Raw genomic sequence first — 25,311 nt, 5'->3', positions numbered from 1 at the left:
CCGTTTTCCCTAAGGCTTTAATTGGTCTTTGTTGAAACAGTATGGGAGACAGGAGGCAGAGAGGTCAGAGCGGGAGTGGATTAAAGGGACAAGCAGCTACAACCTCATGTTCCTGCTTCTGCAGCATTTTGCTTTTTGATTTGTGCATATTACGATCAGCCCCTTATAATTGGCAATTGGTGCCGGCTAGAATCACGGACAAATAACAGCATGGAAGGAGACCATTGAGTTTGTACTTTGTAAATGCAGGGACAACCAGCTGGTTGCACTCCACTCCCTGCTCCCCAAGTTCCGCAGATTCTTTCAAGTATTTATCCAGCTCCCATTTGAATGCCACAATTGAATCTGCCTCCACTATAACCTGTAGGAGTGCATTCTAGAATCAGTTATCACTTCCACTGAATTCCATTAAAAAAAAGTGTTTATTATACATGAAGGAGGATGGTTGTTTTGAGCAGTTCTGTAAGTTTTTTCCACTGTGTTTGTTAATAAGTTGCCTAATAGGTGATTTTGTATTCATATTTTTCTGGGATATGGTTGCCTAGAAATTCAAATCTAGTTAATAGAACAAATATGGTGGCAGTACATTAATTAAATGAATTTCACAGGCAGAGTACATGTGCAGTCACTACATAGTGTGCTTTATTCTACCAACTAGATTGTGCTGGTAATCTGGACTATCACATTCAATTATCAGATACTAATGTATTATTTCCTGTGACATTGAAGATGAATAGGTTATGGATTATAGCTTATTTTGCAGAAAATGTTATCTTCCGTGAAGGGGGGAGGTTTAAACAAATAATTGTGGAGTAGCTCATGTTTGTATTACTTAATTAAGGTAGCTCGCCTTAGTCTCTGTAAACTAATCTGTAGCAGGCTAGTAGTGTCGACAACAACTACAAGAGATGGTGACCCTTATCCCTGAAATGCCTGTGATTGTAGTATATAGTGTATTGTACTCCTAATCTCTCAATATACATCATCAAGTCCCTTGCATCTTATTTGTCTACGTGTACTGCACTTTCTCCGTAACTGTAACACTATATTCTGCTTTTTTTCCCTTTTGTACAACCTCAATGATTTATGTATGGAATGATCTGTTTGGATGGCATGCAAACAAAAGCTTTTCACTATAGCTAAGTACATGTGACAATAATAAACCAATTACCATTTAGTATCTATTGCATTTTGCATACCTCACGAGGACTCGTCTGACATGCCATAGCCCATTGTTTAACAGTACATGACTTTACTGAAGATTGTAAAGTTTATGTAACATGTAACTAACAGAGAAATGGACCCTCTGCCTGGTTAGGTGGTTTCAAGCATTATCCCAACTGCATATAATGTTTTGCTGCAGAGATTTCTGAATATTGATGGGTTTAGTCGTTGTCTAGTGTATGGCTTAAGAGTTACATAAGTGGGATTAAGCAGAGTAAACAGGAATGTGAGTACATCTTTTTTGTTAGAACTGTTAAATTGTGTTTATAACCCTTTGGTCCTGAATGTGCAAATTTCCTCCATTGAAGCAGTACTCAATAGAATGTGATAAAAGCAGTGGAGATGAGAAACGTGGACATGCAATAGGAAGAAGGAACATTTTGGTCTCGTAGCAATTACCCTTATTAACTGTATTTTACATTATGCTTTTGTATCGAAGGTATATTCTCAGTTATCAATTTGTACAGTGGCCATGGTGTGATGTGGGTCAAATGTAGCCTTGATCTATAGACCAGGCACTCTCCCCATGCAAATTCAGCTTTTGGACCCATGCTATGATATTGGAGAGTGAGTACCCCTTAATAATAACGTCAACACCCCCCTCCATCAAATGGCTGGCAATTAAGAGTTGACTGCTTGGGCGGTCATTAACTGCATTGGATTTACTTATATGACAGAGCATTCCTGGGCAATTTTCACAATGTTGGATTACAGTCAGTGTCGTGACTATACCGGCACAGCTTGGCTGGAGGTTAGTTGGTTCGAGAGTGCTTGAATGTACTCTCTTCACCATTACAGTCAATGGGTACTGCTAGAGTTGCTGACATAGTGGATAGACCTGATGGAAATTAATGCAGTTGATGTGGTTTACATGGGCTTCCATCTAGAAGGCTTTTGATAAGGTGCAGAACAAGCTTCTCAGCAACATTGAAGCCCATGGTATAAATGGGACGTGGATGGTATAGATGCAAAGTTGACTACAAACAACAGAGCTGAGGCAATGTAAAATGAAGGAGACTTATAAAGGGGGTGCAGGATCATGTTCAGAAAACAGTTATACGGCATAGACAGTTCTGGGCTTTATCAATAGAGGCATAGAGCATAAAAGCAGGAAGTCAAGCTGAACCTTTTTAAAATACTTGTCTGGTCTCAATTGCCTTAATGTATTCAGTTCTTAGAGTCATAGAGCTATACACACCGAAACAGGCTCTTCGGCCCAACTTGTCCATGCTGACCAAGTTGCCTGAGCTAGTCCCAACTGCCTGTGTTTGGCCCATATCCCTCTAAACCTTTCCCATCTCTGTAATTGTCCAAATGCCTTGCCTCAGTTTTATCTTATTTTAGGAAGGATATGGAGTTACTGGAGAAGTTCCAGTGATGATTCATAGGAATGTTTTTGGGGATAAGGGACTACAGTTACATGGATACGTTGGAGAGGCTGGGGTTGTTTTCTTTGGAGAAGAGAAAACTGAGGGAATATTTGATAGAAGTACATAAAATGATGAGGGGTCTGGACGGTAGATAATGCGATGCTGTGCTCTTTGGCGGCAGACTAGAAATCACAAGTATAAAAGAAAAGGGGAGAGAATCAATAGTAACTTGAAGGAGAACTTTCATACACATGTGTTTGGAATCTAGAATGCACTGCCTGCAGATATGTTGGAGGCAGGTTTCCATTGTGTCCTTCAAGAGATAATTTGAAAAATATATGGTGAGGAAAATCTTGCATGGCTATGGAGAAAGGACTTGGGGAATGGGTAGAGAGTTGGTCTGGACATGAAGGGCCAAAGGGTATCCTTCTGTACTGTGGTCATTCCATGTTTTCTAGCCCCACAGCCTTTGGTGTTTCCAATGCTCTTAGATATTTGAACATGGATTGAATTGGTTTTGCAATAGATTGACTTTTGTGATGGTGGAGACCTTGGGAAGAAGCCACCTTCAATCATCCACTGGACATTTCTGGTGAACAGGGCTACAAATGCTTCAGCCTTGCATTTAGCACTCACCTGTTGGTTCCTGTCTTTGCTGAGAGCAGAGATGTCCTTGGAGTCGCCTCCTTCCATTAGCTGCTTAATTGTCCACCACCATTCACCCTCACTCACCCTTGGGATATTTTACTATGTTGAAGGCATTATATAAACACAGTTCTTTCATTGATTCAGTTAAACGAGATTGCCTCCAAGTTAAAAATTGACACAAATGCTTTACTTTTTTCCTGTTTGATAATGCTATTTTCAGCTGATCACAAGGTATAAATCACCATGCTGACTGTGTAAAACATTTTGTGACTGCATTGTAGATTAATTAGTTACATCTAGTATGTTTGCAAATTTGTCAAAGATAATTCCTTTTGACTGGGTAGTTGTGTACTTCTCCAAAGAGTTAATATCAGAGAAGAAATTATTCTTGCTTTAGCTGAGCATCAGCCTAAATATAAAACTTCTTTTGATGGGAAATTGTATATTTTTTCTAACGGAGCAACTGAAGTGGTGACCTGTCAATCATGTTGTCATTAATACTTCTGCTGCCCAGGACACACAATGTAAATGTTTGCCTAGATTTTAAGCTTTTCACTTCATTTTGTATAAAATATTTAAGATTGTTGTTTCTTTTTTGAGCTGTAACCCTTTGCTCCAGGGAGAGCAATCCCCCCTTATCTAGTCTAATTTTGTAGCTGAAGACTGCCATCCCCAGTTGTGTGCCAATAAATCTCGTCTACACCTTCTCCAGGATCTTAACCTCCTTCCTAAAGTGACATGAAATGATTTTTTTTTAATCTATGAGGAGCTGCTTAGCCTCAAAATAATGGAAGGTAAATAAATATCACATACATTGTTATTCTCCTTGGGCTGATGATTGCTATCTTTTGATTGATGGATTTCCTTTGACTAGAAAGTCTCGAATCTGAATCTTTATAGCATAGAAGGAGATCTTTCAGACCATAGAGTCCATGGTGACTCCCTGTAGAACAAACCATTCACTTTCTTACAGCCCTGAAAGTCATTTTCTCTCAAGTGTCTATCCAATTCTCTGATGGACCCTGTTTCACTATTACAGCCAGGAACTCCAGATTGAAATCTGCATAAAGATAATTTTCCTCGAATCCTCCTGTCTCTTTTGCCCATCACCTAGAATTTGTGACCCCTGTCCTTGAAACATCTGCTGAAGTGGACAGCTTTTCTCTACATCACTCTATTTAAATGTGTCTTGATCTAGTGTACCATCTTAAATTTCCTGTCAACCTTCTTTGCTGCAAGAACATAAGAAGATAGGAGTGGGAGTAGGCCACTCGGCCCCTTAAGCTTGCCTGTCATTCAAGGGAAGGAATGGATATGGGGACAGGGCCGGTAATAGCAATGGTACAGGTCTGGAAGTGATCTTAATGAATTGCAGAGCTGGCTTGAGAGACTCTAAGGCATAGCTGTGCACCTATTTGCAATAGTCAAAGTTGAGTTTATTGTAATATGCACAATTACATATAGGCACAGGTGCATGCAGTGAAAAACTAACCAGCATAGGCACATAGTATCAGGCACACAACATTCACAAGGAAAACATAAATTAAACATAAATTATATACAATTTTTACAAGAAAGAACACAGAGCAAAAAAACCCAGAGTCTATTATAGTGCAGAGTAGTCATAGTGTTGCAATACTGAGGTAGTGATTAGGGTTGTGCAGGTTGGTTCAAGAACCAAATGGTTGAAGGGAAGTAGCTGTTCCTGAACCTGGTGGTGTGGGACTTCAGGTTTCTGTACCTCCTGCTCGATAGCAGCTGTGAGAAGATGGCACGGCCTGGATGGTGGGGATCTTTAATGATTAGATGTTGCCTTATTGAGGCAGCACCTCATGTAGATATTACCAATAGTGGGGAGGGATGTGTCTGTGATGTATCGGGCTGAGTCCACTACCCTCTGCAGCTTCTTACATTCCTGTGCTTTTGAATTGCTGTACCAGACCACGATGCAACCAGTCAGGATACTTTCAACAGTATATCTGTAGAAGTTTGTGAGGGTGTTTGGTGGCATGCCGAACCTCCTTAATTTTCTTTCTTTGTCAATATTTTTATTAATTTCAAATAAGAAGTACAAAATACATGAAACAAAGGAAAAAAAGAAAATGTTACAAAATAGATTATATTGAGTCACACAAGAAATCACAATGCTTCATATTGATAAACAAAAAAAAATCAATTGATATTGATAAATTGAAATAATTTTATTATTAAAAAAACTAATCCCACTACCAAAGCCAAAGCTGTTTAGTAGCATCCTAAAGACATAGTAGTATTGGCCAATATCTGTACATTTAGCACCAAATCAGTGGTTTTGAAAGTAGTTCAAAAAAGGTAATTTTCTCAGAAAGACTCTGGTGCGCTTTAACCATTTTATCCATTTTTTTTAACCATTGCTGTTTATGTGCTTTGGATTTCAGATGGAACAAAGTATTTTTAATAGGGTTGTGTAAATTATTGGTAGAAATGAAATAACTTTATCAACATAGTCTTCAATTTTTTTGTGATCGATGTAGTGAATTGTCTTTCTTTCTGTTTTTATCTCGGTCACTCTTCTGTCCTTTCCAGGTGATTTAGGTGAAACTAGAAATCAAACCCAAAATACCAGCCTTGTGCTATTGGACGCCCAACATTTTTAACCCAGCACTGCTGTTGTACTCGTGGCGTAGTTTGTACTTCCACAAGATCATTAATAATGGATTTAAGATTTATGACATAGGATAAAACCATGACAAAGCTTTTAGCAAGAATGTAAATCAGTTTTCACCTACAGAAATAACTTTTTTTTCTCTGAAGAAGAGCTTTGTTAAAAAGATTTTTATGGTTCAATGGAAAACACAGGTATTTATGAATAAAGATAGGATGCTCAATGGTTGAATAAAACCACATCTACTATGGATTTTAACACCATTCTCCCTACTCAATACCATCTTTTTATGAACATCCATAATGTAATCCATTTAAGGAAGAATGCATTGCATGTTGTGATTCAGAAAAGCTTTTAAGAGTAGTTGTTTTGTTTTGTGTTAACTTTCTTAAGTGCATGTTTCCTTCTGCTAGGTTACACTTCAAATGTGTATTTACACAGCAGTTCACAATTCAGATTGCTGGAATTACTTTGGCAAATTGCCTTGTACCCAAATGACTCAACTGGTAGTCTTAAAATAAGATTGGAGTGGTGTGAAATAAGCAAATTACCTACCAAAAAAGTACTTGATAAATAGAGTCAGCGAAAACACAAAACCTGTAATTTACAACTGCCAAATGGCCTCATCAAACTTGTCATCTCAATAGCTCAGAGTAGACAGTTCTCTATTTCATGAGCTGCAAAGGGATTTTTTTTATTGGACCATTTCACTTGCACTGTTTCAGTTAGTTTTTTTCTTGTTATCGAAAATGCATTCTGCCAATAACTTGTGATGGAAGCCAGGCCAGAAGGTACTCTGATTTTCAATATTTGGGCAAGATTTGGCCATTGTTTATGATTTGTTATATTGTTCATTTGTCCTTTATTTCAGCACAAAGCCAAGGTAGAAGCTATGATCCTGGACTTGTCTTCCCTCCAAAGTGTCCAGCAGTTTGCAGAAGCCTTCAAGGCTAAAAAACTGTAAGTTGCATTCAAAAACTTGCATTCATGTTGTATATTGACTGATTTCTGTTTTTTTAAAAAAAAGATTTGTTATTCCAGCAACAATACCTCCATGTATGATTCATGCTCGAGTAGCTTTTATAATAACCAGCTTTATTGGACTAACTGATGTGGTCTTCCATTTAAATTAAGTAGTGTAATTTATTACCTCTGAGATTGCTCTGAGAACACAAGTCCTTCCATTTGGTTGCATTTGTCCTGACCCTCAATCTGAATTTAAAGGGGGGGTTATTTCTTTCCTTATACTAGACTTTGGTGTATGCTTACATAATACATGTGTACAAACAGACAATGTACATGTTGAGGTGAGGTCTCATTTTTTGATCCAGCTGACATCTTTAAGCTTTTCCTCTATTCTGCAAACTTTATGCCATATCTATTTAAGACAAATGCTAATCCCATTCTCTAGATATGATGTATATTTTTCCTCTAGTTTGCTGAGACTAAAATTGATAAAATGATTATTGCCATAAATTTAATTTTACTATTATCATAAAACATTCTAACATTGTTACATCATATATCATGTTATGTTTTGTAGACTGATGTATTACTCCTATCCCTTCTCCATTCCTAGCAAATTTACTTCTGAAGAACTGATTGTACTTGATAGGACATATTTTGTAAGTAACACACAAAACGGTGCATGAACGCAGCAGGTCAGGCAGCATCTGAGGAGGGGAATGGATAGATGACATTTCTGGTTGAGACCATATATTTCGACTCCAGGTGAAGGGTCTCAACCTGAAACGTCAACTGTCCATTTCCCTCCATAGATGCTGCCTGACCCATTGAGTTCCTCCAGTGTTTTATGTATTGCTCTAGGTTCCAGCAACTGCAGTCTCTTGTGTGTCCACAATTTGTAACTGTTGGTAAATGAGTAGGTTGGAAGAATTACTTCTGATACTTGGTCCTTTGGCCAATTGCTGCTTTTTCCTGTTCTGATTGGGTGGACAGAATATATTGATCTGGTCCTAACAGCAACTTGAAGTGCAAGCATTGCTTTCTACTTCACAGTGCAACATACGCAGCTCACACATTATGTGTGTATGCTTTTAAATAAAGTACCTTATGGCCAACTACCTTCCATGAACATTGAACATAGAACAATACAGCACAGAAACAGGCCCCTTGGCCCAGAATGTCTGTGCTGAACATGATGGTAAATTGGTTTATTATTGTCACATGTACTGAGGTACAGTGAAAAACCTGTCTTGCATTCCGTACATACAGATCAATTCATTACAACAGTGCATTGAGGTATTACAAGGTAAATCAATAACAGAGTGCAGAATAAAGTGTTACAGTACAGTGAAAATACTGTGCAGCTAGACGGTAGGGTGCAAGGTCACACCAAGGTAGATTTTGAGGTCAAGAGTCCATCTTATTGTACTAGGGGACCATCCAATAGTCTTAAAACAGTGGGATGGAACCTGTCTGTGAGCCTAGTGGTGCGTGCTTTCAAACTTTTGTATCTTCTGCCCGATGGCAGCAGGGGAGAGGAGAGGGTGTCTGAGTTGGGTGGGATCTTTGATTTTCCTGGTGGCTTTAACGAGGCAGCGAGAAGTGCAGACAGAGTCCATGGAGGGGAAGCTAGTTTCTGTGATGTGCTGAGGTGTGTCCACAACTCTCTGCAGTTTCTTGTGATCATTGGCAGAGCAGTTGCCATACCAAGCTGTGATGCATCCAGAAAGGATGCTTTCTGTGGTGTATCGGTAAGAATTGATGAGGGTCAAATAGGACATGCTAAATTTCTTCAGCCTCCTGAGGAAGTAGAGGTGCCGGTGAGCTTTCTTGGCCATGGCATCTACTGTACGTGGTTGGACCAGGACAGACTATTGGTGATGTTCACTCCTAGGAACTTGAAAATCTCCACACTCTTGATCTCAGCACCATTGATGTAGACAGAACCCTTCCTGAAGTTAAAGACCAGCTCTTTTGTTTTGCTGACATTGAGGGAAAAGTTGTTGCCGTGACAGCATGTCATTAGGCTCTCTATCTCCTTCCTGTACTCCGACTCATCATTATTTGAGATATGGCCCACTATGGTGGTATCATCTGCAAACTTGTAGATGGAGTTAGAGCAGAATCTGGCCACGCAGTCATGAGTGTATAAGGAGTAGAGTAGGGGGCTGAGCACGCAGCCTTTTGGGTCACCAGTGTTGAGAATAATCGTGGCGGAGGTATTGCTGCCTATCCTTACTGATTATGGTCTGTTTGTCAGGAAGTCAAGGATCTAGTTGCAAAAGGAGGCGTTGAGTCCTAGGTTTAGGAGTTCGGATGCCGAAATATGATCCATATTCCTCCATTCCCTGCATACTCATGTGTTTATCTAACAGCCTCTTAAACACTACTATCGTATCTGCTTCCACCACCACTCTTGGCTGCCTGTTCCAGGCACCTACCACTCTGTGTATAAAAAAAACTTGCCCAGTACATCTCCTTTAAACTTTCCCCCTCTCACTTTAAATGCATGTCCTCTATTACTTGACATTTTTGCCCTGGGAAAAAGATTCTCACTGTCTACCCTATCTGTGCCTATCATAATTTTATAATATTGTTGCATTATTACTGTTAAACAGGTTAGAATTGGTTTGCCTGTCTGATGGATGACACACAGAAAAGGAATGTTTTCTCTCCCTTTGTAAGTTTCTTTGTTGATTAAAGTACTTTGTTAAAATGACCTTCTATCTTTCAATATGTTAGAGAGTGGTACTGAAATGCAAGGTATAGTGATGGGCAGTGCAAAAACTGACAAGGAAAATAGCTTGGATAGTCTTGGCATGAAGGAACTTTGGACTGGGTCTGAGAACAAATTGGATTCTGTTCATTTTGGGCTCTTTACTTCGAATACTTCAAGGGACCTATGTAAAAGTTTGACACTGCTTATTCACATGCCCAATAATCCATAGTACCAAACAAAGCACAGCTATACGTCAACATGTGATGTGTTATGTATGATTAACTAGCATAGAAACAGAAGGATAATGTACGGTTGTTGGGGGGATATATTCAGATTCAGGTGAATATATTTTGAGGCTAATTTGGGAATACTTTTGCCTTGTTATTTATTTTTCCATAAGTATAAAGTAAAAACAAAAGTAGTTTATTGTCATGTGTACAAGTACATGTATGCACAGGTGCAACGAAACTCTTACATGCAGAAGCATCACAGGCACATAGCATCATATAAGCAGCATTCACAAGAAAAACATGAATTAATCATAAATTATACACAATTTTTACAAGAAAAAAACACAAATATAACAACAAAAAACAAAGTCCAATTGAGTGCAAAGTGATCAGAGTGGTCATAGTGTTGCTAAATGGTAGTGGTGATTGGGGTTTTACCGGTTGGTTCAAGAACCGAATGGTTGAAGGGAAGTAGCTGTTCTTGAACCTTGTGGTGTGGGACTTCAGTAAACAACGTTGAGGAAAAATAACTAAGCTCCCACAATGGGTCCATAAACCTTTCTGGCAAGTAACTAGCCTGAACAGATAAGGGAGATACTGGTTTAATTCTTAATTCTGTTGAGGTTATTCTATTTTGGTTGGAGATATGTGTGCTATACTTGGCTTCAGTCCATGAGGAAGAAGGATGGAACTGTCACTGATTATTATTTCTTCAGATCACTGGATCTGCTGGAAGGGTTTACATATATGAAGCCAGAAAAAGGGTTGGGTAAGATGATTCCAGGGCTGATTAGTATTGGCTTTAAAATTCTGGAAGATGAAAATTTACTTGGGTGTGGTCCATGGAATCAGATCCCAGTAAAGTTGCAATACATTTTGAAAAGAAATGAATAAATATTACTGGCGGTGTCACTGAGCTACTTTAAACAACTGCTGCCCAACAACTCAACATACTGTTGCAGTTGAAAGTGCAGAAAAGGCCCAATGTGTGACTCTGAAACTAAATCCGTTGGAAGCTGTATCTCATTGTTCCTGATTTAATAAACGTTTGTATGTACACTCAGTGGGGATAGATGGCTGGATTATTTAAAATAAAATAAACCACGAAATAATAGGCCAAGGCCACTCTGTGATCATGTTGCACTGCCAAATATGCACAGTTTATGTTAGTTAAATCAACATTCACAAGTAGAGTGCCTGGCTTATATCCTTTGGTTATGCCAAAGGAACTTGAGACAAAAGAATTTGTTTTGGAATTAAATGGAAATTTGAAATTCATGTTGAAACAATAATGTTTTCATTTCAATAATTTCATTGCAAGGAAGTACATTTGAAAACTTAACCTGGTTGTTAAAATTTGAGACTTTTTTTATATAATGTGTGCACATTAGGTCGTTCAGATAAAGATCTAAACATAGGGAGAAAAATACAAATAAATAATGCAGCAAACTGCTCCAGTTCCATGACAAATTGTTAGTGTTTTTTTTGTAAGTGTTCCCAGCTTTTACAGATTGATGTGAAGTAGGTATTTATGCTAGAATGCTAAAACATCAGCATTGGAGGAATGCTGTGAGTAGATCTATTGTTGTCCTTCATTCCTAACTCTCTTGTTTCTCCTTTATATAAAATATGTGAAATTATTTTAAATTATAATAAGAAGAACATGCTTATTAGTCTTAGTAGAGATTTTGAATTTGCTCAAAAAAATAGTCTTATTACCTAACTGCATATTGCAGCAAGAGAAGCAAACTTTTTTTTTTGTACTCACTGTTGTCAAAATTCAGAAGCTGCAGGATGCATTGCTAACATTAATCTAAGGAACTGATACATTGAACAAAGAAAGATGATGGTTATTGGAGGCCAATCGTCCTACTTCCAGTATATCGCTGCAGGAGTGCCATATTATAGTGCCCTAAACCCAGCCATCTTTTGCTGTTTAATCATTTACCCTCCTTCGGTCTTAAGGTGATTGAACAATGTTTAATTCTATTTGCAACTTCCCGGCTAATGACCGAGTTAATGCCTGAATGAAGGAAGGACTGGACAATATTTGGGCTTGAGCTCACTTTGCAGGCAGTAACCAAAAGAGTTGAGCTACATCTGCATTTCTAGCACTGAGACATCAATGTCCTAGGGAATACCATTGAGCAGAAACCCAACGAGATCAGCCATATAAAACAAATGCAGGCAACAGGAGGTGGTCAGAGACTGGCTATTCTTTACCGAGTTACTCATTTTCTTGTTTATCCAACATCTACAAAGAAGAACTCAGTATTATAATGGAATTGTCTGTACTTTCCTGTATGAGTACAAATACAACAAAGTTCAACATGAGCCTGGAAAAACAGCCAAGTTAATTGGCATCCCATCCATCATTTTAGGTATGAGAAGTATTACAGCAGCTTGTCAAAGATGTTCCAACACCTACACCAAAGCAAGAGCGCCTACTGCTTGGATGGATCAAGGCAGCTAGTACATAGGAACAATGACAGCTCTTAAGTCATATACCACCCTGACTTGAAATGTATCACTGATCCTTCGTTTCCACTTAGTCAAATCTCCAGAAGTCTATATCTAACTGATCAGTTGAAGTACCTCACGGCACAGTGAGGACTATTTAAGTTAGTGGTTCACCATCACAGTTGGAGGAATAGTTAAAGAAGCCCATGACCTTAAAATAATCAAACAAAATACATAAAATAATGCAACCTCATTTAACCAGATGCTCTCATTTAATTTTTTTTCTTGTAGAATTCCATGGAAGATCTTGGCCAAGTACTGATACAATCTCAAGTGTTTTGTGAATGAACATGGTGTGAAAGTTTACTTTGTATTTGCTTTGTAAACAATTCCCAATATTATGTGTGTATTGGAGTCCATTAATTGCTAAATCTTCATGAGCATTGCTGTGAAGCAATAGATAAAGTGAAAAATATGTTAGATTGCATGGATAGGACAATTGATTATAAACCAAAACAAATCATTTTGTTTTCTAGTGCTGGACTTTTGGTTGGCCATCAATTAGAGCACAATTTGGTTTTAATATCCTTTGGAAAAAATATTGAAGGCAACAAGATTAATTCCCAGTTTGAAGCATCTTAGTTCCAAAACAAGTACTCTAACTTTGAAGAAGAGTAGACATAGGGGAGCTTTAAACAAAGTTGAGAGGGTCACAATTTTAATTTGCCAGTTATACAAATAATTATGCTCTTGTCCCAGGTATTGAACTGACATTTTCAACGTATTGAAGTTTGAGGTAATTTCCTATGGCAGCGAGACATGATCAAACCTCCCTACATAAGATAGGCTGGTGAGTAATTCTGGACCAGTCTTGGACATATGCTCTTTGCCGAACAGCAGCAGCAGTGACCGGAGAACGAGTGCAAGGTACAGGAAAAACCAAGGAAAGGAGAAAATTCAGGGCAGAAAGAAAGACTCTTTTGTGCAGTACCTTCCGCTAACTCAGGACATCCCAAAACCTTTGAAATGAAATTATTCTGAAGTATATTTACCTGTTGTAACAAAGAGTTTCCAATGTTGATGAAGGGTTTACGATTAAAAAGAACCTGGGTGGACATCTGCTATCCTTTGATGAAAGCCATAGGATCTCTTTGACATCTGTTTGAGAGGATACACAGTGTCTTGGATTAACCTGTCATCTGAAAGGCAACACCTTTGAAATTGTAGTACTTCCTCCGTGCTGCATTGGAATGCCGAAGTTGATTTTGTGCTTGAGTAACTGGAGTTAGACTTGAACCCACAACGTTTGAACATGGAGGCATTACGCCACTGAGGAGCCAGAAAATTAGATTTTAGATGGGAAATAAAACAAAATACACGAAAAACTCTCATCATGTGCAATGTCAGAAGCTTATAATTCTTCTGAATGACATTTTTAATAACCAATGCACTAAATATAGTCTATCTTTTGCCAAAGAGTAAGATACATTAGAACTTTTAAATAGCTCTACTCAGCTATTTGTTCTGTGTTTCAGATTGTTACTGAATACGAGATCTAAATGGGCTATCATTGCACGACTAAAAAGTGATGTACTGTACATTGTATTTGTATTGCCTAATAATTTTGAGCAGAGTTTGTCATGTGACCTAAGCAGACCAATTCTTGGATGGATAGTTTATCGGGATGTTAACGTAATACAACTCCTTCATTGTACAACAATCTTTCAATGTAATGCACTCTGGTAAACTACACAACGCTTGTATGTTGATAGCTGATTTACTGACCTGAACTGAACTCTAGACCAAAATAAACATTTGGTTTGGAGTTCACCCGAAATCTTTAAGCAAGTTTAAATAGTCAAGGGATTTTAAGTGCAACTTATGTAAATTGAGTTTCCATTATCACTGATGCTGCTTTGTGCAATATACAACCTTTTGAGGAAGCTTGGCAAAAACGGAAAATGCTGGAAATTCTCACCAGGTCAGGTTGCATCTGGGGAAAGAGAATCAGGGAACATTTTGAGTTTGCTTTCGTCAAGATATTAATTTTGTTATTTAAGTACAAAGGCTTTGTTGAAAATTTGACTCCTATTCTGCCAGTTAACTGGCTTGTTAAAGTCAAATTCTCCGACTAAAAATGCTTATTATTTCTTCTAAACCCACTTTCAACAGCATTAATAGAACAGCCCTACACCATATTCTTAAATATATCAATGGAGTTTTTTGAATGGAAAACGAAATACCTTTCTTCAACTGTGCTGCCTGCTTCCATTGGTTATAGAGTTATAGAGCAATACAGTAGGGATACAGGCCCTTCAGCCCAACCAGTCCATGCCGACCATGGTGCCCATCCAGGTAGTCCCAATTTCCTGCGTTCAGCCCATATCCCCCTAAGCCCTGACCCTCCATATACCCATCCAAGTGCTTCTTAAATGATACTATTGGACCACCTCGACCACTTCCCCTGGCAGCTTATTCCATATACTCATTACCCTCTGTGTGGAAAAAGTTGCCCCTCGGATCACTTTTAAATCTTTCCCCTCTCACTCTATGTCCCTAGTTTTGGACTCCCCTACCCTGGGGAAAAGACTGTTACCATCCACCTTATCTATGCCTTTCAGAATTTTAAACATTTTAACCATTTCAAACATTTCTTTTAACCATTTCAAGCATTTCAAATGTTGATGGAAGATTTTAAGTTTTCAGTACAAAGTTGAGTTAGGTGTAAACCTGAACAATAATTTCACCTTGGAAAGCCACTGCCATTTTGAGCAGTTTGTGCCCTCCCTGATTGCTGATCACATCTGTTGCAGTTTTGAGTATCGTTTGCTTTCAGATTGTGCTCATTACTGAAACTATTCTTTTCCATCCAATATTGCATTAAGTCCTGCACAGTAACATGCCTTGTATAACACTACTGGCGTTATATTTTAATGTTCACTGTAGTTCATGCTGTTAATAAGGCTGCACACTGATGCAGTGCCTCTGGTTACGGTTGTAAGAACACTAACAATTTGTAATCTGTTGATTTAGTAAAAACATGCACAACTATATATTGCAGTTGCATAATTCACTTAAACTGGCTTGCTTTTGTGTGGTCCAATTGTAATACATTTCTGCATAGGCAAGGGGCATGGGAAGTTAAACTAATTCATTGTATTACTTGATATTCCTATAAGGAATTATTTTGAAGTAAAAATGCTGTGCAACAGGTTATTGAGTTACTATGACCCATTAAAATAATGTAATAAAATTACATATATTAAACAGCAGCTCTGTGGGTAATACCTAAAGGACAGTACACATGGCACAATCATTTGTCTGAAAGTGGTCCTGACAGAGAAATAAACCACTGCTCTTCTATTCACACGTGTAGTATAAAAATAATTTTCTTAATACACTGTACAATAAAGTGACATACGATCTTAGCTTGTAATTTTAAAAAAGTCTATAAAGTATCTGTATCTGTCAGAGAGCTAAATGAAATGGGAACTACATTTTGAAAGAAATAATTATGTTTTGCAGGATTTATTGTGACCTATTAAGAAAAGGATAAAGGGGAAAATGACTTATTAAATTGAATATTCACAGTGGGCTTCTAAAGTTAAAGGTTCATGCGTACAGTGGCTGGTATGACTCCAGGCAATGCTTTCCACTCAACATTGCCACGTGCTATGACAGTAATAATTCTCTGAACACTAAAGCATTTCGCTGAAGGAACCTAGAGCTTAATAATATGCAGTAAATACCCTGGTGGAAGAATCAGTGGCTGCAGGAGACATCCAGTTTGTAGAGCAGTGTAGAGCAAAGTTGTAGGCAGCTGCCTAATAATTCACAAAAGAGAATTGCATTGTGATTTGAATAATTAGTTATGAAAGCCTTACTTGCAAACAGTATATCCTTGGTGTCCACTGCTCCCTATTGTGGATTTTCTTGGTACAAGAAATCTGCAGTTAATTTTATTAAAAATATTTTGAATGAAGTTTTCGAGCTTGCCTTTAAAAACACAAGTCTAAAAATGAGATCCTGCAGCTTTTGTTGTCAGTGCTATGCAGTCCAAATTTGACCTCGCCTGGAGTAGATTGTGCTAATGATCATCTCTAGGTCCAGCACAATCTCAGTAATGCAAAAAGACGCATTTCACTGTGTGTTTCAATGTACGTGTGACTTCTATCTATCTATCTATCTATCTATCTATCTATCTATCTATCTATCTATCTATCTATCTATCTATCTATCTATCTATCTATCTATCTATCTATCTATCTATCTATCTATCTATCTATCTATCTATCTATCTATCTATCTATCTATCTATCTATCTATCTATCATCGCGTACTTCTGGAAATGATGCACATTAGTGAACCTGAGCTTTTATTGATATCACCAGTCCCGTACCACTCCTTCTGTTCATACAGATGTCAGTTGGATAACAAAGTTCCACATACTAGATACCGTGGTGCTAACTTGTTGCTTTCCTCACTATTTAGAGAAATGCTCAGCTGACATCAGGAGACCTCACAAGACAACTTTATAACTGACTGTAGGCTGCTCAGATATCTTCCAAAATCCTCTGAGTGTGCTACAGCTAACAAGAGGGCCTTAGTTCCCTGGGCTTTTCATGAACAGGAAAGGTATCCACAACCTCAATATGCAAGTTGTGCTGTGGATCAAGAAAGAATTTCCTCATGGAAACATGCCATGTTTTCAAACTAAGTCCAAACTGCTGAACATTTTCAGTGCCCGCCAGGTGTGGATTCCAGGGGAGAAGGGCTACCTGCTATGTCTACTCAAACCCGTATGCTCTCCAATTGCAGCAATTGAACCAAATTACAACAGAGACCTTCATGTAACAGAGTCATTGTGGACAATGCCAAGGGTCTCAAAGGGTCTTTGTTGCCTACATCAGTCTGGGGGTACTTTGTAGTACAAACCAATTAGCTGTAGAGGCATTGTTGGTCAGGCAGCATCTGTGGAAAGAGGAACAGTCAACGTTTCAGGTCTGTGACCCTTCATCAGAACAGACCCAAAACATTGATTGATTCTCTTTCCACAGATGTTGACTGACCTGATAAGATTTTACTGCATTTTCTGTTTTAGTTTTAGATTTCCAGCATCTGCAGGTTTCTTTTTAATTTCTTAGAGATGTTGTTGTTTGCTACATATTAACCTTCCATCCTGCTATATAGGTCTACCAGCAATGAATATAAGACATCAATGAATGGCTTGCTAAAAAAGTACCTATTGCTCATTCAGTGGCCTAAACCACTATGATCTCTGCAGAACATATACTTGCCTTGAGTCAGACACTATCTGCAGATTTAAACATTGATTGAGATTGTGAACTCTGTGTTGTTCTGCTCAGCACTGATGGTGAGTAATCAGTGTTGGAGTCACTGTGGTTGAAAGTAATCCATGTAACATTTTCATCAGATTGGCATTTAATGAGTAGGGTGATGCACTGAGGGTTCATGTTTCAAGCCAATGAAGTCCACAATTATTCGGTATTGAGAAATCTCTCATGAGACTTCAGTTGAGGTTCATGTTATTGCTGTTGCACTAATCGACCATTTGAGGGTACACAATGGAGTACAGCAGATGAAGTGTCAATGTTAGAAACATTTGGATCACAGTACTTGGAAACGATCAACACAGACTCATCCTCTCTTGCACAAACTGTCATTTTTCACTGACACTCACCTATTACTGGGTTTTCAGTCTCCTGTATAAATGAAGGGGAAGAGAAGTTCCAAAACAACTTGGAGCACATGTTTCATCTTGCCATGCTGCCTCCATTGTATTTCCCTGCCTCTTGCAGGAGTCTGTCCCTGAAAGGTGGCCATGGGTAAGTATTATAAGAGTAGGAAAGGGAATAAGAATCTGTTGCTTGTCATCAACCTTGTCGTGAGGTTGAACACAATCATTTCCAGAATAACGTGGCAGCTATACCGTGTGTTAATGTTTCACAATCATTTAGTCATTGTGGTGAGGTTTTAATTTTCAAGGGAAAAGTATCACTCAATATCCAGCTGAAATCAAGGTTTAGCTTGAACATGTTCATGTGACATCAGCAGCTTTTCTGGATGAGGTATGGCAGCATTTACTGCAGCTCCCATACCAATTTGACTTATCTCTGCACAATATAGTAAGGTATTTATCTTAAATTAGAATATATTTCAACAATTTTAGTGAATTGAGAAAACTTAACAATAAAGCCAAATCAAATGATAGATTAATGGAAAATTGTAAACCTCTTATACACTGTAGTGTTCTTCCTGTTTCACAGTCCCCTGGGTCGGTTTAGATGTCTGAGTGTTACATTGCAGTGGTGGCTCTCTAACTCTTGGATGGCTACTCCCTTTCACTTTGGTGCCTTTGATAACCCATGAGATGATGGGCCAGCTTCAGAATGCTGCCCAGGGCCAGTCAATGGAGCCACCTGGACTTGCTGCATGCAGGATATGGGTGGTTGTGCTGCCTGAGATGCCGTAGTGGGAAGTGAATTGTTGCCCTTGGAGAGGGGTCATCGGTATTTTGAACCTGTACCCTGAGTGACATCCTGGGAAACTGAGTAGATAATGGTGCAATTTGCTGTCGTCCAGTCATCTGCCTCCTCTTCTGTCACGAGAGCAGATCTGATGATTTCTGTCGGAGTCTCAGCAGTCTCCTCCCTTGCCATCTTATCAAGCCTTGGGGATTTATCCACCTTTAAGCCAGCTGAAACATCTAATACCTTGTCTACATCAATGGTAATTTGTTCCAGAATTCCATTGCCTCCTACCTAATTATAATATCCATCTCTATAGTAAATACAGACAAAAGTATTCATTTAAGACCTCACTTCTGTCCTCTGGCTCCTTGTACAGATGGCCACTTTGGTCCCTAATGTCTCTGCTCTTTTCCTCATTACCCTCTTGCCCTTAATATACTAATGATATACTTTGGGATTTCCCTTAACCTTGCCCACCAGTGTTAGTTGGTGTCACCCCCTCTTCACCTTCCTAGTTACTTTTTAAGTACCCGCCCATGTTTTCTATACTCCTCTAGGGCCTTTCTTGTTTTCAGTTCCCTCTACCTGCTTTTTTTTAAATCAACTTTTGAAATCCCTTAACATCCAGGGTTTCTTGGACCTGTTAACTTTACCATCCATCCTTCCCAGAGCTCGGCATCCCTGAACCCTCACTATTTTGTTGTTGAATGATTACCACTGATTGCATGTGGACTTCACTGTAATTAGATGCTCATAGTCATCTTTTGCTGGGCCCTTTCTTATCATGACATCAGCTTTACCCCAATGTAGGTCCTTAATATCCAGTCTATCCGTATCCTTTTAGTCTAAATATCTCCTTGCAGTGGCATCATCCAAATAAACAGCACCATGTTCATCAAAGCTCTCCAAATTGTGATGTTAAATTTAAAAATTACAATCGTCACACCATTCCTTGCAAATGAAGAGAAGGATTTAATATCCATTATAGGCAGATTATAAATAGTGAATGAGGACTTGGACAAACATTATCTTATCAAAGGGTGTCAGCATGGATTGTGAGGGGAAAGCTAGCTCACATTTCTTTGAAAAGGTCACCAGCATGTTAGATCAAACAAAAATTTTTAGACTAACAGCAATGGATTTTTGATGGGTAAATGTATCAAGGGACCTGGGGAAAACAGATAAATAGAAATGGGGTACATTTCAGCCATGATCAAATAGATTTGCAGAGTGCTCTTGAGGGACTGAGGGGCCTATGTATGTTCCAATACCAGACCGCTAGGAATTTGCTTCATTCCCTTCTGAATGTTTGAAGTAACTCTGCATTCATTCTATGAATCCAGAGGTCAATGGTTCTTTGCAAAAAGAAAACCTTCCTTACTGCCTAGATGTTGAGCCCCAGCAAAATATTCAACCATGGTGGTGGAGGACTTGGGCAGGCAATTGTTGCTGAACCTGAGCCAGTAAGTACATACGAATGAACATTTCACCAAGAGTGGCTGACAAGTTTCGTTACAAGGAAAGCTTAGTTATGTTTTTCTCCCCTCTGAACGATTAGGGAGCTGGTGAATTTTGGTCTCCTTTTGATTTTAGATGTGTAAAAGCAGGCTTAATGCTTTTAATTGTTTTTGTAACTTTGAACATCTGTATCTAATGTTGGTGGGGAAGAAATGATAGTTTGGTAGAAGTAATATAGAACATAGTTATTAAGTACAACAAATTTTATATTACCTTATATGATTAATCTTTTATGAAAAATTTGTTGGCTTTATTTATTCAGCTGCCTTTAATAAGTTCCCTCAGACTTAATGTATTAGCAAGTTCCTGAGGTTTCTTTAGCAAGTAATAATGTGGGTGGGAGAAATCTGTTTTGACACAAATATAGCGTGGCTTTTCAATCCTGGATGAAAGATTTTTATTTTGTTCAATAAGACATCTATTACACAAAGTGAGATCTCTTTTTTGCTTCATGCTGAATGTCAACTAAAATTTCAGACCTGGTTTCCTTTGCTGAAGCTTTTTTTAAGATAGACTAAATTACGAAGGAATAAAATTCACTTTATTCATACGACACATTGAATTAGATTGAAGTAAGAGTCGTGGCCTTTTCTGCAAACATTTTTGGAGCATAGGAGTTGAATTTCGATAACATGTAATTCCATTAGACCTTCCAAAGTAACTCCAACTTGACAGCTGTTAGGGAAATCTGTTCTCAAATTCCCCTTTACTAACTTGCCCTGCAAAATAAACTGGAAGGAAAAATGTTCAATGTAACAAACAGATTAACTGATATATTTAATATCTTGCAATGTTTGTATTTAGTTTTGTATTTTTCTTTTGTCAGTCAACATGGAAAAGACATCATTAATCTGGAAAGAGTGCAAAGAAGATTTCTGAGAATGTTGCCAGGACTTGAGGGCCTGAGTTAAAGGGAGAGGTTGGGCTGGCACTTGATTCAGTGGAGCACAGTAGACTGAGTTGTGACCTTATAGAGGTATACAAAATCATGAGGGGCACAGAAAAGGTGAATGCACAGGAAAGAGAATCAAAAACTGGAGGGCACAGGTTTAAGGGGAGAGGGGAAAGATTTAAAAGGGATCTGAGGGGCAACTTCTTCACACAGAGGGTGGTGCGTATATGGAACGAGCTGCCAGAGAAGGTAGTTGAGGCAGGTACAATGACAACATTTAAAAGGTATTTGGATAGGCACATGCATAGGAAAGGTTCAGAGGGATATGAGCCAACTGTTGGCAAATGGGACTAGTTGGGCTGAAGGGTCTGTTTCCGCGCTATGTTACTCTATCACTCTATAGGTAGGTGCGATTTAGTCCACAGACGCCACCAGTGGAGAGACCAGGTTTAGCTGTGAAATCGTGCCTCACTGATTTATTTTACTACTGTCAGAGGCACAGTTTTATTAATTATTTTCAAAAAGAAGTTGAGTGTCTTGCAGCTATAATTGAATTTTGGAGGAACGATATAGTTTAATAAAGTAATGCTCAGATTCCATTGTGCGTCTGAAGCTGTGTCAGATCAAATCTATAATTTACGAGTGAATTGCACTCTTAAGAGTAAGAGAACTTACTCCGTCTGAAGGATGTTAAAGCCAGGCGGTGTGGGTGGTCATCAGGTTTGAGGAGGGCTGTGGTGGAGTGGGGGCTTGGATGGATTTATTGAACACGGCCCCAAATTCATTCTGGAATTTGACTTCAATTTTTTTTAAGATGGCTTAACTGTGATCTCTCTTGGGCTGTGTACAAGATCATTGTTTACCCCTTCTGATGATTAATTATTTATGTCTTTCCTATGCAGTGAGCACATAGCTCCCAAGAGTCCTTGTGCTTTTGGCTGTGTCGGGGAGTCTTTCACCCCACTAGATGGGACACCAGCTCCAGGTTCTGTCATTGGCCTGATACACATTTTAATGCCGAACCAGCTGCTTCTATTGTCACGCTGTTCCCAGGGGCATTATTGTGCAGCGATGTTCTTTTTACATCTTCACGCCAAAAGCATTGAGTGTTAAGACTGCTGCAATCTTGCTTTGCTGTGATCTTGAAGGGACTGCAAGTTTCATGTGAACAAAGCTAAAATGGTTGCAGCAGTATTTTTTCTCAGGTTTCTCTATTTCTGGGTTAAAATGCAAATTAGCATCTATGCAGTCAAGGTGGGAGGATGACATAGGGGGAATTTTAGCAGTAATTCCTGTGTTTCAGAGTATATAATTATATAAGAGCATGTATTGTGTGCTATGCATTCCATAGTCTGTGCTTTCCATGCAGCATATGGTAATTTAAGACCTATTTTTCACACTGACAAATGTAGTACCTAATTGCTTAGGAGTGATTATTTTAAAACATGCATCAGAGTTTATTTTAGTGCAGTGTCAAATGATTTACTGTCTGCAATTAGACAGGAATTTAAAACAGAGTTATTAGGTACTTTTTGAATATACAATGGACTGATATACCTCAGTCCAAAAGACAAACATTTCTAGCTTGTCTTTGTGTTGTTATCAGTAAATATGCAACCTATTTAACAAAAAACCTTTTAATTTTGGGTGATATTTCCTGGAATTATTTCCGATGTATTTTGCCAAGAAAATTGGAGCATTTGATGTTTATTAGTCTGCCAGTGCATATTTATAATAGTTTAAGATTTCCTCTCTATATTCTGTAACTGATGATTTTTGGAATCTGAAGCAAAAACAATGTGCCAAGGGTGCACAGTGGGCAAGTTGCCATCTTAAAGAGAAAGGACAGGTAGGTTAATACTTTAATCCTTCATCTGGGCTCACTGCTGTGTATGTCCTTCCAGAATTCTCTGCCTTAGGATTCCAATTTCCATCATTCTCAGTTTCTCTTATCCATATTATTTTGCTTTTTGTGTATAAGAAGGAAGTATAATCTTGATTCCACCTTCAGTATTGAGGTGCTTTTTAACCAGCCTGAACCTCAAGTCCAGATCTTCAGTAATTTGTCGTTGAAAAAGCTATAAGAAGAAAACAAATGAAAATATTACTTTTAAACTGCAATTCAGATTTATGTTTTGTTTTGCATTGAAAGAATGTTTAGTGCTCTAGCTAACAGATTGAACATTCAATACACATAGACATTATGCAATTCTGGTGACGTGTTGGATATATGAAAAGTCTAGCCTGGTTACTTATATTAAGCTCTTGATTTTGATAAAATTTAAAATACTGTCCATGCAGTGTTTTTAATAACCTTTATCGCCAACTGTATAGAGAAATTATATAATAATAATGAAAGCAAAACAACTCTGCACATGGGAACTCTATCTACTCCACTGTCATTTTTGGAACTGTTTGCAATTGGAACTGTTTAAATTGTGCTACTAGATAATTTAAGCAATTATAATTGGGGAATATTATCAGAACTGTTTCCCTGTTGAACTCCATTAGTTTTATTTAAAAAAAATGTTTAATATCCCAGATGTGTTATTTTCGGTTGATGATTAGAGGCACATTCATTTTTTTAATGTAGCTTATTTTGCACACCTTTTTGTTTATATGTATATATCAACATGATTTGCATACATTCTAATGAACAATTAGGCTGAGATTTGATGTTTGTATTTCTGTCAAAAATAACGCTTCATTTTCTGGATCTAAAGGCAACTGCTGTAGCGACAATTGGGAAAGATATTAAAGCTATGCGTTTCCCTGTACGTACACACAAACCTCCGAACTTTTCCACATGTGCAATACTTGAGCAAGGTTGTATTTCTTCATTAGCTATTCCCACAGCTGAGAAAGTCTCAAAGGATGTCAAAGAACATTAATTTTCATCATAACACGGAGTCTTTCAGGTGTGAATGGCAGTGAACAGCTGTCATGGGTTTTCTGAACTCTATTACAGGCTATATCTCTAGGCAAGAAAGTGATATCTTTGTCATTTGCAGGTGAAATATAATCTGTTCTTTTTTTTAAAGAAAGAGTCAATACCCAGCCTAGTCGCTTCTAGTAAATAACTTGCTGTTTGACCTGACCACAAAGGAGAAGGGAAGGAATACGACATAAACAACTGTTATAAGTGAAGGAGAAACTACTTAATAGAAGACAGGCCTCCAGTGTATAATAGCTAAAGGTCATTTTGATAGTCTTTTTCTGCATCAGAACTGCTGTGCTGATATTAAACACTAAATAAATTATGTTTTAGGGTGTGCCCAATGCATCACAAGATAAATTTCATCTTTACGGGGAACAAGACGGAATATCCTGAAGAAAATGAAGCCATTTATCTCTGAGATGTATGTTAGCAGTTGTTTTGATGTAGTATCGGGAGTAGAAGGAAAGAATTCCATGTGGACCAATTGACGATTTGCAGACATTCAGACTGATTGAAGTCATATACTATGTTTTTCCTTGGGAAATTATTTTAGTGTCAGAGGTTACTGCCAAGGGGATTTTCAAATAAATAAATTGCACTCCACCTCTCATAACAGTGTCATTGGGGATCGCTGAATACGCAGGTCTAATTACGTACCTTGTGAGAATATTTCCCTACTTTGAGCATTGAAGGAGAGACAGAAATGTACCCTGTAGAAGAAAGAAATGACCAATCTGTTACTTACATTTGTTGTTGTACGTTGACTGTTTGCTTCCTTATGACAAGTCTGGCAGTGAGAATGGAGCTAATTGTTATATGCTGCCTATTTTTCTATGTGGCAGGCATTGCCAAGAGACTTGAAATAATGTTTGTTATTAACTTTGCCTACCGAACATTAATCTGTAATTGAGGTTTAACTCTGATAAATTTTTTGAAGCTTAAGAATAAGGCATTTCAATTCACCTTATTCACCCTAAGCTTAAAAGCAAATTACCCTCAGATATTTATTAATGCTTTTTGCATTTTGTTTTAATTTTTTGTTGTCCTGTAGATGAAGATTAAGAGGGTAATTTGTTTCCCTTTGCTGGAACCATAAATAAATATATTGTGGTGCCACAAAGTATAAAAACAGGCAAAAGAAACTGAAAAAGCTGAAATTACATCTCGTCATTGCCTTTTCCAACAAGGAGGCAATATAAAGGACAGTTTTT

General features: G+C 38.1%; 1 protein-coding gene across 3 annotated transcripts in view; it reads left to right on the top strand.

Annotated features, from left to right (window-relative positions):
- wwox (WW domain containing oxidoreductase) overlaps positions 1 to 25,311 on the top strand; it is an 808,566-nt gene that overhangs the window by 213,103 nt on the left and 570,152 nt on the right. For all 3 annotated transcript variants that reach the window (XM_052027946.1, XM_052027947.1, XM_052027945.1), the window contains exon 6: positions 6,758 to 6,846. In XM_052027946.1, the coding sequence (XP_051883906.1) occupies positions 6,758 to 6,846 (89 nt within the window). The remainder of the gene's footprint in view (positions 1 to 6,757; positions 6,847 to 25,311) is intronic.

Source organism: Pristis pectinata, chromosome 13, assembly GCF_009764475.1.
Source record: "Pristis pectinata isolate sPriPec2 chromosome 13, sPriPec2.1.pri, whole genome shotgun sequence".
NCBI lineage: Eukaryota > Metazoa > Chordata > Chondrichthyes > Rhinopristiformes > Pristidae > Pristis > Pristis pectinata.
This window is presented reverse-complemented; position numbering and strand designations above follow the sequence as displayed.